Source organism: Anopheles coustani, chromosome 2 (assembly GCF_943734705.1).
Source record: "Anopheles coustani chromosome 2, idAnoCousDA_361_x.2, whole genome shotgun sequence".
NCBI classification, from domain to species: Eukaryota; Metazoa; Arthropoda; class Insecta; order Diptera; family Culicidae; genus Anopheles; species Anopheles coustani.
The window spans coordinates 30,858,716-30,875,744 of NC_071289.1; the positions used below are offsets into that span (position 1 = coordinate 30,858,716).

Genomic DNA, 17,029 nt, shown 5'->3' on the forward strand with positions numbered 1-17,029 from the left:
CCAAATTGAATTACTCGGTTCTGCACTCTGCACTCGCTGCATACCGTAAGGTCGAATGCTAACATGGAGCCGTCAGACCAGGAACATCCGAAAGGGTGGATACATTACCAGCACACGATGAGTTTTGGAAAACTCTCGCCCCGCAGGACCGGACTCGGACGAGGTGAAACGTGAGCCAACAGCATCATCACACATCATCACACGGGATGACTCTCTCCTACCCGGCCCAGGATGATGACGGTGATGAGTTTTAATTAATTTACCCTCTAATCAAATATAGAGACATAATTTGGCGTAAAAATGGGCTGCACTTTTGGGACTTTTTGAGCAGTTTGTCCGCAAGGTGGAAGAGCGTTTGGAGGTGTCAGGGAATAGCACACACACACACACACACATGAAGCGAATGAGAATTTGCTGACGTTGTCTACTTAGAGAGGCTTAGTTTGGAGCTTAGGCCTGACATGGAAGGTGAGTGGTTCGTGACACGCGTGACTTTGTGAAGAATAAATAAGCACGCAAAGTTAATTACCATGTGTGTTTTCATCTGAAGTTTTTAGTGACTAATTTTGCGATTAACACATTTTCGTTTCAATTTTAACGCACCGTAGAAATATGTTTGATGTTTTTAGATTTTGTTTGAAATACCAGCGTCTATAATTTTACTCACCAGTTTAAATTCAACCGACTGTTCCATGATGTAGGCCAACACCGTCAGGCCAAGAGGTAAAGATAAAATTCTTATCCAACGCACCATCTGCCCATGTCAGGGATTTAAAAACAAAGAATCGAGGAAAAAAGTGAGCAATTTGAAACACCATATGTAAATTTTCCTCCCGCCGTCCCTTTTAACGTAATCACTGTGCACACAGATTGATGTCATAAGCATAATGTCGCTCGGCTCACTTATCGGATTCCATAGATTGAGATACCGTCGACGAGCACGATAGGTACGATAAATCTTCCGTAAATCAAATAACAAGTGTCGTGCCTCGTTCCGGTACGGCCTTTCCGGTTTGGGATTTTTTTGTTTAAACTTGTTGTCTAAGAGAGTCCCCAAGGGCGGAAGCGGATTGCTTTTGATACCATCCGAGATAACAATCGATCAACCCGGTAGAATGCAAATTACATCAGACCGGTCGGGGTAATATGGTTAGGCCGGGATGATCTGATGAGACTGATGATGGTGATGCTGGTGAGTTTGAGTTGGTTGCTTCCGTGAGCTACGTGTCCTGCATTTTACGATCGATGAAGTACACTTTAAAGCGGAACATGGAGAGACCAACAGAAGGTGAGTTTAATAGAAAAATGGGCCCAAATCAGATCCCAATTGCGTCAATCCGGTGCAGAAGGACACTGACGAGGAGGACGGTAGGCTTTAACATTTGAATATTTTATTTCTCCTGCAAAAGAAAAGCGGAAGTCGGGAGTGGAGGTTTGAAATCGGGACGCTATCGGATTTGGGTGAGTGCAGTCACGAATTCCTGAACTGTAGAATCAAGCGTCAAGACTACTTGAGTTTGAATCTTTATGAACCATTTTTTTATACATCAAGACACCTTCGATTGGAGTATTAGAAACTGTTCAAAATGTTCCATTTTTCTGGGCCTCTCAGTAACTTTAGGGGACCTTATACCCAGATCAGTTTCCTTTGCAGCGCAAGTCCTTCCGGGCGTCAGACGAAACCAACCGACGACTGTTTTCAATATCAATTACGTAATTTGCATATTTTGAAATTAGATCAACTTACGGCGCACAGATCCAAGCCCCTTCCTCCGACACAAATTTGTCACCGCGTCCTCCGGCTTTCCAGAAGCAGCCGTTTGCGATGTCCAACCTCGTTTGAAGTAGGCATTTACATCTGTTTTTGGCAGCGAAAGGGGGAGAGAAAAAGGTCCCGGAAAAACCGCGACCGGTGGCAGCGGGAAAACGGGGAAAATGGGATCAAAAATCATGTCGGCGTAATTCAATTTGTGAGCCATTCGTAATTTATACGCACCGTTTTCGCAACTCCGGAGCCGCTCTTTGGAAGTGATGGTGATGGCAAGCGACGAACTTCGGCGACGACTATGAGACCTTCTAACCGATGGTTGCGCGCTAGGCCGATAAAATTTGTCCCAGTTGGGGTATGAATTTTTGAAGAGGTATACTTTGCTACCTCCCGGCTACCCGGCACCCCGCCCCCTGTCCCTAGCCCTCGGCTCATGATGAATCATCGCGAGGAAAAGCGCGTGAACGAGGAACCGGCGAAAACCCCGAGGGCGGTGCGGTTTAATTTAAAATAACTAAAATTAATCAATTGATGGAGAAACTTTTTATCCTCCCAAAACCCACCGCACTCACTTCCCGCGAGCGGTTCGTCCTTCGCACGGGACGCCGGAAAAGCTGGTGGTGATGGTTTTGTTTCACGGTTTTCCGCCGCCGACGCGGAGGATTATTTGTGGTTTGTGGATTATCGGTCAATTCCGATCGGTTTCGGTTCGATGACGATAAAAACTCATTACATTCAATTTTTAATAGCGCTATTTTGTTATAAAATGTTTTTCTTTTTTTTCCTTTTGTTGTCAACTCTTTTTTCCACTCCTAAAATGTTCGACACAGTAGTTTTTATTTGCGATGCTCTTCTTCTTTTCCCTTTTGCAACATTGCACACATTTGTAAACCCACGAGAAATTGATGTGCAATCAATTGAGTGTTTTTTTTGGTTTGTTTTCCGGATTGGCCATTATCGGTCAATTGATGGCATCCGGGGTATTTTTTCCACTCTGCATGTGTTTTCCCCCCATTGGATTTTGCTGAATAAAAATTTATTCATTTTAATAGGTTTCCAATTGTGGGAAAATGGAGCCTAGAAAATAAAAACACTATGGTGCATTTTTCATGAGCAAAAGTGGATACAAGAAAAAATGTACAAAAAAAAGTTATGTATCGGTATTTGAAGTAAACAAAAAATGGAAACAGGTTAAATCAACCAGAAGCGAGTGATGTGGAAATGGGATATGAAAAGAATAATGAAGCCTACACCCACACTATTCAGCGGCCACAAAAATTCATTCGAAAAGCTTTGATGGGTTAGGAAATTAAAATGGGTCCCGTCGGGGTTGATTACTTTGTGAAAAGTATTTCCGGTCAGGTTAAGCACGCCGCAGGTTTTATGAGGTCGAACATTCGTTCCTGCACATTGAGTTATTCGTACTGAATAAAAAACTTTTCCGAAATGGGAAAGCACAGTCATTTTGCATCTATATCTGATAATTTATTTCAAAATAATTGCATTTAATCTTCAAGTATTGTTTTACTATTCAATAACGCGGTTCTAATAACTAACCATCCTGTTTAACGAATTCTTACCCTTCTATCAAACTCTCTCAAAACCATCCTCATCGTTACGGAACGAACAGTTATCTTTTTAATTACTTCAGTTTTCAATGTTGTAAATTGGAGCACTAATCCTTGCTTCAGAGTAAAGTACATTTCGAAACGAATGGAATCCTTGTTTTTACCAAAAAATTAGCACAAACGTAAAAGCCCTAATCCGACCTGCCCACATGTACAAAAGTTCATTTCTAATTCAATAGGTTAATGTCGGTCTAACGCAGTTAGAAAAGAGATCATCTTATTACGAACCATCCTTCGTTCACTCATAAACACATACACACACAAAAGCCCTAGCATCAGAGGAGCATTTCTACGGCCACGAATCATCTATGGCCGGGTGTTCGTTGAGTGCTTACGGTCAGCTTGCTCGTTCGCTTGTAAGCTGTGGTAATGTGTTGGGATAATGTGCTCTTCCTGGCAGGACGTCAGCACCGAATGTGGTCAAATCTCCGGATACGAATAGGACGCTGACGAAGAGCTGTTGACGATGACTTGTAAATGTAGCGGTGGTCAAGAGGCGAATCTGTACAGATCAACGTCAACAGCCTCCACTGTAGGGGAAACAGCGTAGGTGAGATGCCCGTGGGGAAAATTTTGCATCCTTTCCGTGACCCCGAACTTATACTGATGGTAGATGAGTTGTTACGGAAGGATTATTGATTGTATGTTGGTGAACTACTTCTTTTAAGAACTTTCCCATCCATTTTATGTTTTAAATATTCCGAAACCTTTCTCATATTGTGAAACAAAATTTTCATTCCCAATTATAGGAAAAAGGATCTATCTCGGTTCCAAACAATCGACTTCCTAAGTAGCTCTTAACCCGAAACAATAACCGACAAACAACCGATTTGTTCGCTCCAAATTGGCCTTCGCACCAGCGCAAACAATTATGTTTACTTTTTCCACAAGATTAACAAACATCAGTCGGTAACAACCGTTCGACGTGGTTACGCTTCGAGAAAATTGAACATCGTGTTTTCCCTCCCAGAGGGCAATTTTCCCCGCACGACAATCTGTTCGATTTCGGGATTCGTTTTTTTCTCTTCCCGGTTACGCCACAGGACACCCTTGTTCCGAATCGTTCCGCGCACCGCAAGTATCAAACGTTCCACGTGAATATTGGGCAGAGGGCGAACAGGCGGGCGAAGGGAACGACGAGTTGACACAACGGAGAAGTGTTTTTTCCCCCTTCCGGGAAGGCGAGCGCGAACCGCCAGGGGTTCCCTCGCCACGAGTGTCATTCTAATCGTTCCGACGATAGTGTTGATGATGATGTTAATAATGAAGCTATATCCCGGTGAGGACCGGTCGGGAGCAGGATAATATGTTTGCTGTTAACAGCTGAACTGCAGAAGGGAGTCCTCGCGATTGTGGAAGGTTTTTGTTTTGCCACCGATTGGCTTTCAACCATGCACATCGTTGACAAACGGTGTTTTACCAAAGTAATGCTTTCCAGTATGAGAAATTAAATTTTAAGAGTAATGAACAAATGCTAAGAGTAACAAAAAATTCAAAAATTATACTTTATTAGTACTGATCAAATTTTTTTTAAGGTAATGAAATATACTAAAACATATTACAACAAATACAAAATACTTCAAAGGTGAAAGGCTCTTGAAATATAAAAGAATGAAATATGAAACGCAAAAAACCATAACAAATAAGTATATAACACTACTAGGATTGTTTGAACATAAAGTAATAACAATAATTTATGTAATACCAACAACAAAATAAATGATTATTCATTGTGTTTGAATTCAAAGAATGTGTTTGGCACTGAATAATTCATTTAATCCTCAACCAAATAAATCGCAAAACAAATGTTATGGAACGAACCGCTACAGATCGTGCTAATTCTCTGAATGTTATTCGGTAAGCGAGCGCATTCCTATTTTCCGATGGGAAGGGAAACCACGCAAAGGGAGAATAATTGGCCAACGAATATGCAGACACGGTCTGAGAGCATAAACAAACATGGTAAGTTATGCTACATCTCTACGCGCGTGTGCGCATCAAATCGATGGTGAAGGGAAAATTGATTTCGTAGAACTCATCGGTTGTAGGTTTGATTTCTTCGCACGTAGCTCAATTTCCTACTCATTAAGATGCCGAGGAAAAACGGAGACTTCTCCTTCGATGGTGCGATCGATCGGCAATGAATTTTGCGAATCGAAGGATTATTAGTGTAATTCAATTGTTTCGAGCCCGACCTGTATAGTTTTATTGGCCTTACACATCTTTCTCGAGATGGAAAAAAGGGACATCCCCAAAGGTTACCCTGTATTTGGCAGGAATATATTGATTGAGTCGTCGGGAATGTTTTTCCACCCTCGTCGAGAATCGCGTAATCTTCCACTCGCGTGCCCGTGATCATTGCTCGCATCGGCAATCGGATGGAAGAAATGCAATTATTGGTTATTGGCGCTTCGGTGCTCTCGCTGTGTACGTCAAACATCATCACCTTCATCAATGCCCTCGTCATTATTACCCCACCTATCACCGTGATTATGCTCATTAACACACGTCGGCTTGAGGGTGTTCCGTAGCGGGTCGGTTCTTCGAATTTGTCGTTAAATCAACAGGCAATCATGTTGCATCTCGCGGGTGGGTTTCAGCATCGGCGAACACTTGGGATGGATTCGAAGAAATGTCTATTGTTTCGAGTTCCAAGAAATTGATGAAAACGTGCAACTTGGGCATTCCGCAGACATATTTTTCATACCATAGAAAGGAATTTGGATGCTGCGAGATGAACGAGGCAGATACTGTTCAGTTGAGAGTTATTGGTTTGAGTTTTACAATTTAACATTCTTCTGATTACTGCTGCGTCATAAGAAAACTTAAATAAAAGAGCAATTGTAGAAAATGTTTTGTAATCAACTTTGATAACTGTATTTTGTCAAGATAACTTTTTGTTCATTTATATCTGTGGATTGTATGAAAAATATTTGAACAACAGTACAATAAAAACATTACAATGCTAACGCTGACATTTTTCATATCTATTTTAGGGGTTTAATTGAGGAGGTTCTTACATATCAAGCTATTAATAACAATAAAGTAAACACATATTGATTTTCGAAGAATGAAAAACATATTCTAAGTATTTAAATAATATATGTGCTTGGTTTATATAAATAAAACAAATAAATAAAAATATTTGATTGGTGACCTGCATTAGGTCGGCTGATGATACTTTAAAGCAATCAATAAGGATGCACTTGAACATTATGCATTTATACACACGAAAAAGCATTGTTCGTTCTTCCATATTCCCATTACCTTTATGGAAAGGCTTAATTGCCCTTTCGGCAGTCCCTCGGTTCGTTAGTAACTTCGATAATCCAACCGAATTCTTTAATTTTATTATTCAATTTCATTATCGAAAAAATTCGATTTTTCCCATTCGAGCGGCCTATCGGAAAGGTGCCAATGCCAATAAATCTGCCTCGCTTGAGCGATAATATATGATGCCAGAGTTTCCCCCCTCTTTTTTAAATCATCTCCAGAGGCGTTTATGGTCTATCTGTGAAATCGAACAAGCATTGGGCGGAAAACTGATCGTCAAGCAATGACGGCGATGGCAAAGAGGCAAAAAATAAAACCGTCCTTCTCGATTACCTTGCCACGATTACGAAAAAGCTGCGACGGGAAGCGTGCGGCGAGTTTTCAGTAATTTGATGTTAATTTTTCATCACGGGAAAAATCGCCATTAATACACAGGATGTTGTTTTCAGCTTCGCAGCCGGCCAGATTTGGACGGCAGGAGGAACAAAAAAAAGCACAAAACAACCATTCCATGCCGAGCAGCAATGGGAGCAAAGGCGGGAGCTGGCAATAAAAAGTCCTGCGCGCCAGCAAATCCGCATTGGCGTTCCAATTTTGCCTCCACCGTCCGAAAACCGGACGTTCAATCTCCGCGCGCGCGGATCCCATGCCACGTCCGGTACGGGAGTTGATTTAACGGAAAACCAAAACAACGAAAAAACGTACCGCACCGTGCCATCCGGATCGAACGATAGCGCGCTCCCGGTGACCCCGGGATGAAGCTCGAAGCGGCCAGGCCGTATCGTAATGGAAAAATAAAAATTGTGAAAAATTAATTTCCTATTTGCGTGAATAAATAATGAAATTAATTATAGTTCGCATAACCTGTTTTACGGTCGTCTTTCGTGGGATTAAAACCGGCCACGCCGTGGCTGGTTGCAAACTGTCCCTTCGAAAAACTGCAGCAGAGAGGCCGGAAAAAGCACACCAGCTTTGGAAAGCCAGATGGAAATCCTTGTGGCACACGAAAAGAACCTCGGGGGACTCGTGAAAGCTAACCGATTTCCTTATTTATAACGGAAAAAATCCATCGCTCTCCGATTCTACCTTGGACCGCAACGGAATCGGGTTATACCTCCCTCGAATTCTTTCTGGCCGTTGCATAAGGAATAATTAATTCTCATTTATATTTCGTACTGCCCTAGCGGTGCTCTGGAGCCTAAAACGTACTGTACTAAGTTTAATATTCGTCTTTTTTAATCTAATTTGTGTTTTGTTTGTTTTAGACACCAGCTATTCGTACCATCCGGCTATCCATGACGAGAGTTTCGTCCGGCGGAAGCAGCGGCGCAATCGGACCACCTTTACGCTTCAGCAGGTTAGTTGGACTTCGGGTTGGGATGTCTGTGAGGTCGGGGAGGATCAATTGAACAGTAAGACATAGGACTCACTTTATCGTTCTCTTCCACAGCTTGAGGAACTCGAAACGGCGTTCGCTCAAACGCACTATCCGGATGTGTTCACCAGGGAAGATCTGGCTATGAAGATAAACCTGACTGAGGCGCGAGTTCAGGTAAATTGCTGTGAGATAGCAGGTTTTATTAAAAAGCTGAATTAATTCCAAATCACGCATTGTGGATTTTACAATCATTATAACGTCTATAAAGTTCTTTCAAATAAATTTCATCAGTTTGTTTTAGAGATGTACTCAAGAGTTCTGGTAGTATGAATTAAATGAAAGCCTCATCAGAAGGTCTAAAATTCCGTACGAGATATGAGACTCAATTAGCAAATGGGTAAAATTGTATCATGCTCACCAATTTCTTTGGGGTTGCACTGCAGTTTCGGTTCAATCTAAGTAAAAGCCTCCCCCCACACACACACATGCACTGACGCAAAGTGAGCACCAGCTCCGTACCAGTAGTTTGAGGAAACCACAGTACATCCCTTCCGGAGACTCTAGCTTTCTTGGCAAGGATCGAAAAACTCCCTCCAAATGCAATTGCCTAAAACTTTGTTATAAGACCCAAACTATGCAATTCCCACAATTGACAGTTTCGGCAAAAAGGTCTGGTGCCCTTTGCCCTTGTCCGTCACCACATCGTAGAGCCTAAGGGATGTGTTCGGAACAACAACAACAACAAAAAAAGACTTCCATGAGTGCGTGCGTCAACCTTCCCGTTTCGTAATCGTCTCTGTCATCGGATGTGGAGAAACACCAAAAAAGAAACCAACAAGAAGGTCGAATGAAATTACCTCAAATTTGTGGCAGCTTGTTTGGTTAAGTAGAGACCATCCCGACGTTCCAACTTTCGCCCATCGACCGGCCTTCCTACCTTCCAGCGATGATGATCCTGAGCCTGGAAGTGGAGATATTATGCAATGCGAACCTTCTGGGTCGTGTGCATACCTTCAGTGCTCGGGTTTGCCCATGGACGGTCGGATCCGTCGTCTCCGTAATTCACTTTGCGCTCGCTCTGTGTGCTCATAGCCGTTGACAGGTTCCCAGTGGAAGTAGTGCGCGTCGGTTGCATCGCTAGTTCCGGTGGGGAGTCACTTGTATTTTTTCTTGCGAGCTAGCTTTCCTCCGTCCTTCGGCGATTGTCAAGGGCAAAGGTAAAGGTTGTGAGAGTCAGAAGAAAAGATATTTCCCCGGGAGACGATGATAAAAAGTGACTACATGGAATGTGTGTGGTTATGAAAGAAGGGTACGGTCCCTCCGAAACGTTAGTGTTTTGGTGAATATGGTATACTCCAACGTAAATGCAAAGCTTTTTTTGTGCGGATGTCATCTCCACTGTATGATGACAGTCCTAACCATAGACGCTTTTCCGGCTCTCTATCTCGTATGAAATTTTAGAATTCACCCACCCTACACTACTTTACTGTTTACTATACACGGGTTCTGCTGTCCACAGGGGCTGACTTAGCTAGGAATTAGCGAAAAGGGACGTTGCCGACATCTCGCCGTAGAATGCGAGAGATCCATCGCTTTAGGAGTTGTAGACTCCCGAGAGAATAAGCCGGATTTCTAGAGGGAAACAGCAAGTTACTGGACGGTGCTCGGTAAAATTTAATATTGCTTCGTAAATCCCATAATCCGATAATGTGATGTCGATGCTGGAACGTTCGGTAGGTTAGGAAGCCAAGCGCCGGACGCGCTAAGTTTTTGCCGCTCCAAAACCCCACGAGCTAGCTTAGCCGTGTTAGCTAAACGTAAACCAAATTACTCCACAAACGCATGGAGGGTAAGGTTTGATATTTCCCCAGGTTTTGTTTTTTTCCTTCCGGGAGTGTTCTGCTTTCTGGATGTTGGTACGGTATCGGTTTGGGAGTTGGTAGATTAAAGTTTAACCCTACCTCCATTAATGGAGCACATCAGTGGGTCAACATGATTATGGTTTTCCGGGATTGGGAATGGATTGTGGTCGGGGTTTCACAGTGCCTCGGTTCAAGACTTTCGGTCGCCTAAGCCAGCGGGTTTTTGGTCGGCGACAAAATGGCGACAAAAGGGCAAACGATCCGCTTGTCTGCTGGGGCATTTTGCCTTCTACCGAGTTTATGCCTTCGTTTCGTTCTGACAGGGACGAATTTCAAGCGTATGTACACACATTTTATCATTTCAATTATTAATTTAAATTTTCCGTAGAGTTTCATACAACACGTATTGCTTGGAATACATTGAAAAGTGTATTAAAAGTTTAAATCAACCATGACATAACTGTACATATCACTTGTTTAATTGAAAAACTTCCATCTAATATATGTGAACCCTTTCCTGAATGATGAGTAGCCTTCGTGGAAGGCATTACCAAAAACTGTAGTTATTCCAAAGAAAAAGAAGAATCTGTCCTAGAAAGACTATATTGCTAATACAAATTCCCTTCCTTTTATCCTTTTGTTAAGATCCATACGATGAAAACACAAAAACGTGTGCGTCGTCATACACCAGACCGTACGAATGGATTCTGTCCGCTTGAAACTCAATCAGCACGGATAAGTGTCCAGTCCGGACGCTCCGTTCCAGGAGTACGCGTTGGATTTTGCATTTTTAAACATCCAGAAGGGGTCAAACGAAGTGAGTGTATCCTCCTTCTGTCCGGGACTCTTCCCGAGATTCTCCTTTCTTCGCTCGCACATGCTCCTCAGCGCACGGTGGTAGTCAACTTAACACCTTCTCCGAGTTCCCGGAGTTCGGGCTCGAGTGGTTTTCCCGTGCGCCCTGGGCAAAGCGTTTCATTTACGATTCATTTACGCTTCCCATGAGTGAGTTTTCCCTGCTGCTGTTTATTTAATTTTCCCGAGCCCAAGACGGATGACGAGGGGGCTTTTTGTCTTTTGCTAAGGCCTGACTCCTCCAGCGAGTGTGGACTCCGATTTGTTAGCCTTTGTTCTCGGGACCCCGGGAAGGTTGGGGTGTTCGCAAGGAGTTGACAGTTGGGTGGCATATGGGAGGGAGTTTTTAACCCGCACGAGTTGTTTTCAGGCCTTCCGTTTTTTTTAATACTCCATTTTCTTGTTGCAAATGAACCCGCAGGACCTAACTGGGGCGCACTTCTACATTCCAGACCGGAGAGGAGAACAAGGAAAGCACTTAAAATTTCTCTCCTCGCACAAGAAAAACCTTCTGCCACCGTTGTTCCCTTCTTTCCAGCTGCTGTCGTCTTAGCACTCTTGGTGTTTGGGAAAAAGTTCACTTCATTTTCGGATTTGCCTGCCCTTCCTCATCGGCACGTCGACCCTCCGTCGGCTTCGCCTGGTCTCTGGTGAACCCCAACGCTGCAATGGCGAAGGACCCTCTTGTCGGGGAAAACCCCCTTCCCAAGCCTGCCCTGGGCCACCTCCAAACGGCTTACGGTTGGAGTTGATGAGAAGTAAACTTTGTGTAAATATAATTACGGAACAATTGAAGAAACAATAGCTCGAGTGGCAGCGCTGGCAGAAGTGCACGCCTGCCATCACCGACCGGAGCCATTCTCGAGCGTTGCAAAGCGTTGAAGTAATTAAAGCTTAAGGTAAACATCAATCAGAGTTTCTGTTTCTGTTTCCTGTGACAATGGGTTGATGGAGCAAACTTCCCCGGAGGCGTGTGTATGCTTTGATATAATTACTAATCTTAAATTAATCAGCTAGCTAACACAAGTGTTGAAGGATTTCATACTTGAGTCCAGACATTTTATATAAACATGGTGCTAATTAAGGCAAGATATGATGCCAAAATGGGTTTATTATTTTAAAGACCTGTTTTAAGACAGGCTTAGATAAAACCGAAATTGATTTACAATTTTTTCCAATCCAAATAAACTTCTGTGGTTTGGTTTTCTTCCACTCAAGCTTCTTCTCCATTTTCCTAGCAAAAACATTCCATGTCTTCAGTAAGAAATTTTTTCTTTCCTTTAATTCCATTCCATTACCCTTCTTCAAAAATCATCAGACACCGACCGAGACCCCGATCTCCCTGGACAATTCCATTTACGTCGGTGTCAAGTTACGAACTGTGCACAACCGGGAATTGCTTTCGGTCGGTGAAAAATTAGGGCAATCCGTGACAGCAGTTTACTTACGGCAGAGCGCCCAAAAACCCATGACAAGGGAGCCGTTGGTAACGAGTGAAAAACCGGACCGAAACGATCCCTGGCACGCGGCACGTGTCTTTTTGCACGGGCATCCCGTGCAAAGTCGGTCGCCGGTACATTGTCGCAATCGTAACTCGATTTGCCGGCAAACCAATTGGCAAGTGATGCGGGGACTGATGCGACCAACTGGGCACGGGACAATTTATGACAGTTTTCGGGCGTGCTCAAAACGGATAGATATCTTATTTCAAAGCCGAAAGCACAAGTGGCAGATGACCTGCTTTGTGTGGGAAAAATATGAGAATGTGAAAAATTGTGGCAACCTGCTTTGGAGAAGAAAGGTGATCTTTTTACCAAAGACCGTTGGAAGAAAAACGAATCAAGAAATGATTTGACAGCAACATGTTTTATGACGTAATTGTATAACCAATACCTACTGTCTCGTTTGTCCCAATTTCCAAAAGTGGATCAAAATGTTTTTCTTGATGGATGTCCATCCGACAATTACTATTGTTGTTTTTGACACAGGCTGTTTGACCCTTTTGATGCTTTTATCTTTAAAAGCTTACTTCTTTTGTTTTTAACAATTCTAACTTTAGATCACTTTACTATGATAATTCCAATCGAATAAATTGAAAAAAACTTACACATTTTGAGTTTTTATTTGAATGATTAGTCTGTCGCCAGTTGTTTTCAATTGTTGGTTGCGTTATTCTCTTCTGGTTCATCGATAGCAACTAGAATTGGAATTTCATATTTTAATTTTACGTTACGTATAAAATAAATTGAGCCAACATATTTCTCGTCTTCTTTTCTCATTTAGATACCAACAAAAGAATGTTCAAAGTAACAATTCAAATGTCTCTATTATCATCACTAAGCTCTCAGTTTTAAGTTATTCCTTCACGAAGACGCTTCTTCCAACCTTACAACCTTCTTATTTATTATCCCATTAGCACCCAACTGTGACACAATTGGCAAATTGTTTTCCCCGTCACGTCGTTGAAGAACCTGCCCGAAACCAGCATAATGCAATAATCATCACACATTTCGGCCCATCATGGCCTGTTTCATCCTTCCGACACTTCGCCAACCCATCGACGGTGGCACTCCTTTGTCCTCAAAACGCTGACACACCCGGCTTAGCGGATAATTATTATGTATTACTTGATTATTATTTTCATTAGCCTACTTGGGTTGGGTGAAATTTACCCCCGAAGAGGCCGTCCGGAAGGTGCAAAGGGATGGGTTTCGGTTGGGGTGTGACGAGACAACAAGCGTTGGTCCTTCCGAACGGTGGCTCTCGATGGCTCTTGATTGCTGATTGTAAGTAATAATAGTTATTATTTTCGATTAAGCCGACCGTTGGGCCCCTGGCCACAAACAAGTGTCGACACGGAATCGCCGTCCTGCCATCATAGTCCTTCCGTTTCGGGGACGTTTTTCGGAAATGCCACAACCGAGAAGTTGCACAATGGCCCTTGAAAAATGAAATAGGATTACCGGCTTGCGACGATGGGTAGCGGTTATGTGAGGTGATTTTTCATCGTACTCCGGCCCGGAGGAGGAAAAGAATGGATCGAGGATTACGCGCGGATATTCGCGGCTTCCGACCGGGCACACCAAGTGCGTCGACAAATGGCCTCTGGGCATGCGGTGTTCGGGAAGCGGAAATTACTAGCGACCAGTACACGTGAACCCTTTTCGGTCGGCTCGGCAAAGGGGTTGGCTTATGCACATGTGTTGTGTGTACGGTTCGTCTGCCGGCTGTTTGCCCTCCGGATTGACGGATAATGGTGGCAACAGGGCCTTTGTTTTGCTGGTGTCGTTTGGTCTATCACGCTCGTTGCGATCTGCTCGAAAGGAGAGATTTCGGAAAGGGCTCGCACATACGTAGGAAAAGCGGGAAAAAACAAGAAACAGGGGTTGTAATCCACGTAATCTGTTTATACACCTATTACCTTTACCAGCGCATTCCACGAACACTCGAGACGACGAGGTGCCGGTTTTCCCGTTTTTCAATCGCCTCGAGCTCGGGCTCAAACAGATCGCTGGGTATAGTTTACTTTTTTTATGTGTCTGTTTGGTGGATTTTTCTTCAAACCGCGTACGGAACCTTTTCGTGGCCAATTTGTGAGGCTAGTTTATACTTCTCACTAGTCCATTCGTTTCAATTGGGGGAATTGATGGGTTTTCTTTTGGTTATGGTGTTGTGGTTTCAGGCAAAAATATGTTTCTTTTTAAGGTTCCAATTCTACCTCGCTTGGATGCTTTGTTTTATTCTACAATTTACTTTTCATAATTATAGAAACGGTGTCCTTTCTGTTATGTTTGTTACTTCTTGAGTTTTAGTTTTTATTTAATCTTTTTTTGTTTACTTCTTTTTCATATAGTTTATTCATTTTCATTTGTCATATAATTTCAACACAATTGTTCAACCACAACAGCTTACATTTAGATTTTTACTATCCTTTCGCATCCCCTCTAGGAGGGTTGAACATTTTCTATCTAACACTGTTGCACCCCACTCTATTTCCTGTAGAGTAGGCTTTGTGAATTCGTTTGAAACATGCTTTGTTTTCAACCCTCTAGAGTCTAGACGAAAGAAAGAACACTAAAAAACAGGTGAACCAGCAGATGCACGATAGAGGGACAACTATTCGTAAAATTCTGCGTAGCCGAGGGCGAAAGGATGCTACCACTTTCCCCGCACGCACGAAATGGGCAACCCCGGAGATAAAGAATTAGTTGGATCAAGTGCGGATCATTATGGCGTTTGATCCCTGCGCCCTGATGGGTTTTCCGTCGGTTCCTTTTTCTCTCTTTCTATTGCTTGCTGTACCATTGTGGTTTGCCCGTCGCGGCCTCACTTCGACGCGGATTAGCGGCTCGTTAAGGGACCCGTTGATGGGTGATTGAATTAGACACTATTTATTATCGTTTGTCGATGGGATTGTGCTGCTGGTGTCGGTCTCGAGGAATGACCGGGTAGCGAGACGAGCAGAGCAAAAATCACCGGTGAAAAAAGGTAGAGAAAATCTCGAAATCCACTTCACCGGAATTCCACCGGAATCAGCTCGTAATGCTTGTTGGGGTGAACGACTGGTGCCCGGATGATTTGAAGAAAAAACCCATGGCCCCTCTGCCATCCCAAAAAAAAAGGACGACAGCAAAATCCACTCCAAATTGTTATTGATGATCGCCGGCGGACCTAAACGAATCCACCGCGAAATCCCTTGTTTGATTATTGAGTAGCATTATTTGAATACCATCTCGTATCCTTATCAAACGAATCCTGTTTTGTTCTGTTCTGTTTACCTTCGGCTCACCCTGGATTCGTAAAATTGGCTTCCATCTATCGCGCCTAATCCCGCCGGAGAACGGGAGATTCATTTTTCACGAACGGAAATAATGCGAAATTAAGTTGAAAGAAATGTAATATCTTGCGGTGGAAGCCCTCGGTGGGTCGTTGATTGAATTTCTCATCCACTCAGCCACCCACGTCCCACCGTCTTGGGCCTCCTTTAGCTCCTTCCCAGAGAACAACATTGAACCGGGTCCAATCATCTCCCATCATTGCGTGTGCGGTGCGAAATTGAAAACGGTTCTGCGCCGAGAGCCGGCAACCATGAAACGGATCGCTGGCACAATTAATATTGCAACAATAAATTCGTTGCCGAAAATACAATTAACGGGCGTGCTGGAGCAGAGCATTGAGAAATTGAATTCTTAATTACGATTGCGCCAAACTTTCCCCCGCACGGTACGGTGGGAAACGGTGGAAATGGTTTCCGTTTCGTACCTTCCGAGGACAAGTTGGAGGTGATGGCGGAAACCATCGTACCGTAATGAAATCGTTTGTTCATGTACCATCCAATTTTCCGGGGGGCACCAACTGGTGTTGTCTTCCTTTCCCGTCCGACTGTGGTTGGAAATTTTCGACGTACCGGAATTTCCCAAACCGTATCTAACCAAGCGTTTTGCAAAGGAAAGGGAAAGGAAAGTTGAATGTGCCCGTAGTTGATAAGTTTTCCATCTCGGACTCGGCAAGCACCGGGCTCAGCTCTCGGCTAATGAGAGCGAATGGTATAAGGAACGCTCATGCCAGTAACTTAATCCTACGCCTCGCCCCGGAGGCAATGGGAAATTATTATCATTGCGCAGAAAAGCGAGGATCCCCCGAAGGGATTGGGTGAATGTGATTTATTGGGTGAAATTATATCATGCCATGTGGATGTGGATGTGGTTTTTTGCTGAAATCAATTCTGAAGGGTTGGGAAGTTAATTTTAGGCGAGTTACATTTGAGAACATTTAGGCTACCGTTTTTTTTAAACATTGCAGAGTCAAACGATAATTCTAGACTTGAAAAATAACATTATTAACATCCTTAAACCGTTTATTTAGATACAATATATAATAGATAGTGAATAAAACAGACTCAACACAAAGTCGAGTGATAAATTACGCAATCGTTGAATATAAAATTCAAATAAAACATTTACATTTTTTAGTTTTATAATATAAAACTTAGTTTGATATATCTCAAACTTTCAATATTTTAAATATGATTAATCAACTGATTTTCATATAAATATCTCAGACAAAAATACCAAAACGATTTCATCCCGTTGAAGAAGTTGAAGCACACGTTCCCTAGCGCCATGATGATTCTCGAGTTGAGAAAATTCGTCCCATTGCTATCCATTACGGGGGAGAATGGGAAAAGAAACGCTTCCAGCGGTTGTGGCTTGCGCAAGAGAACGCTATGCTAGAAAGCGTACAAACGAACAGGAAATAAAATACA

The 17,029-nt window shown here is 43.1% G+C and overlaps 1 protein-coding gene across 1 annotated transcript in view; it reads left to right on the top strand.

The window, feature by feature from the left end:
- The window catches only part of LOC131263318 (diencephalon/mesencephalon homeobox protein 1-like), a 57,867-nt gene that overhangs the window by 16,404 nt on the left and 24,434 nt on the right, over positions 1-17,029 (top strand). Inside the window, exons 3-4 of the mRNA XM_058265499.1 lie at positions 7,935-8,026; positions 8,120-8,221. Of these exons, the coding sequence (XP_058121482.1) occupies positions 7,935-8,026; positions 8,120-8,221 (194 nt within the window). The remainder of the gene's footprint in view (positions 1-7,934; positions 8,027-8,119; positions 8,222-17,029) is intronic.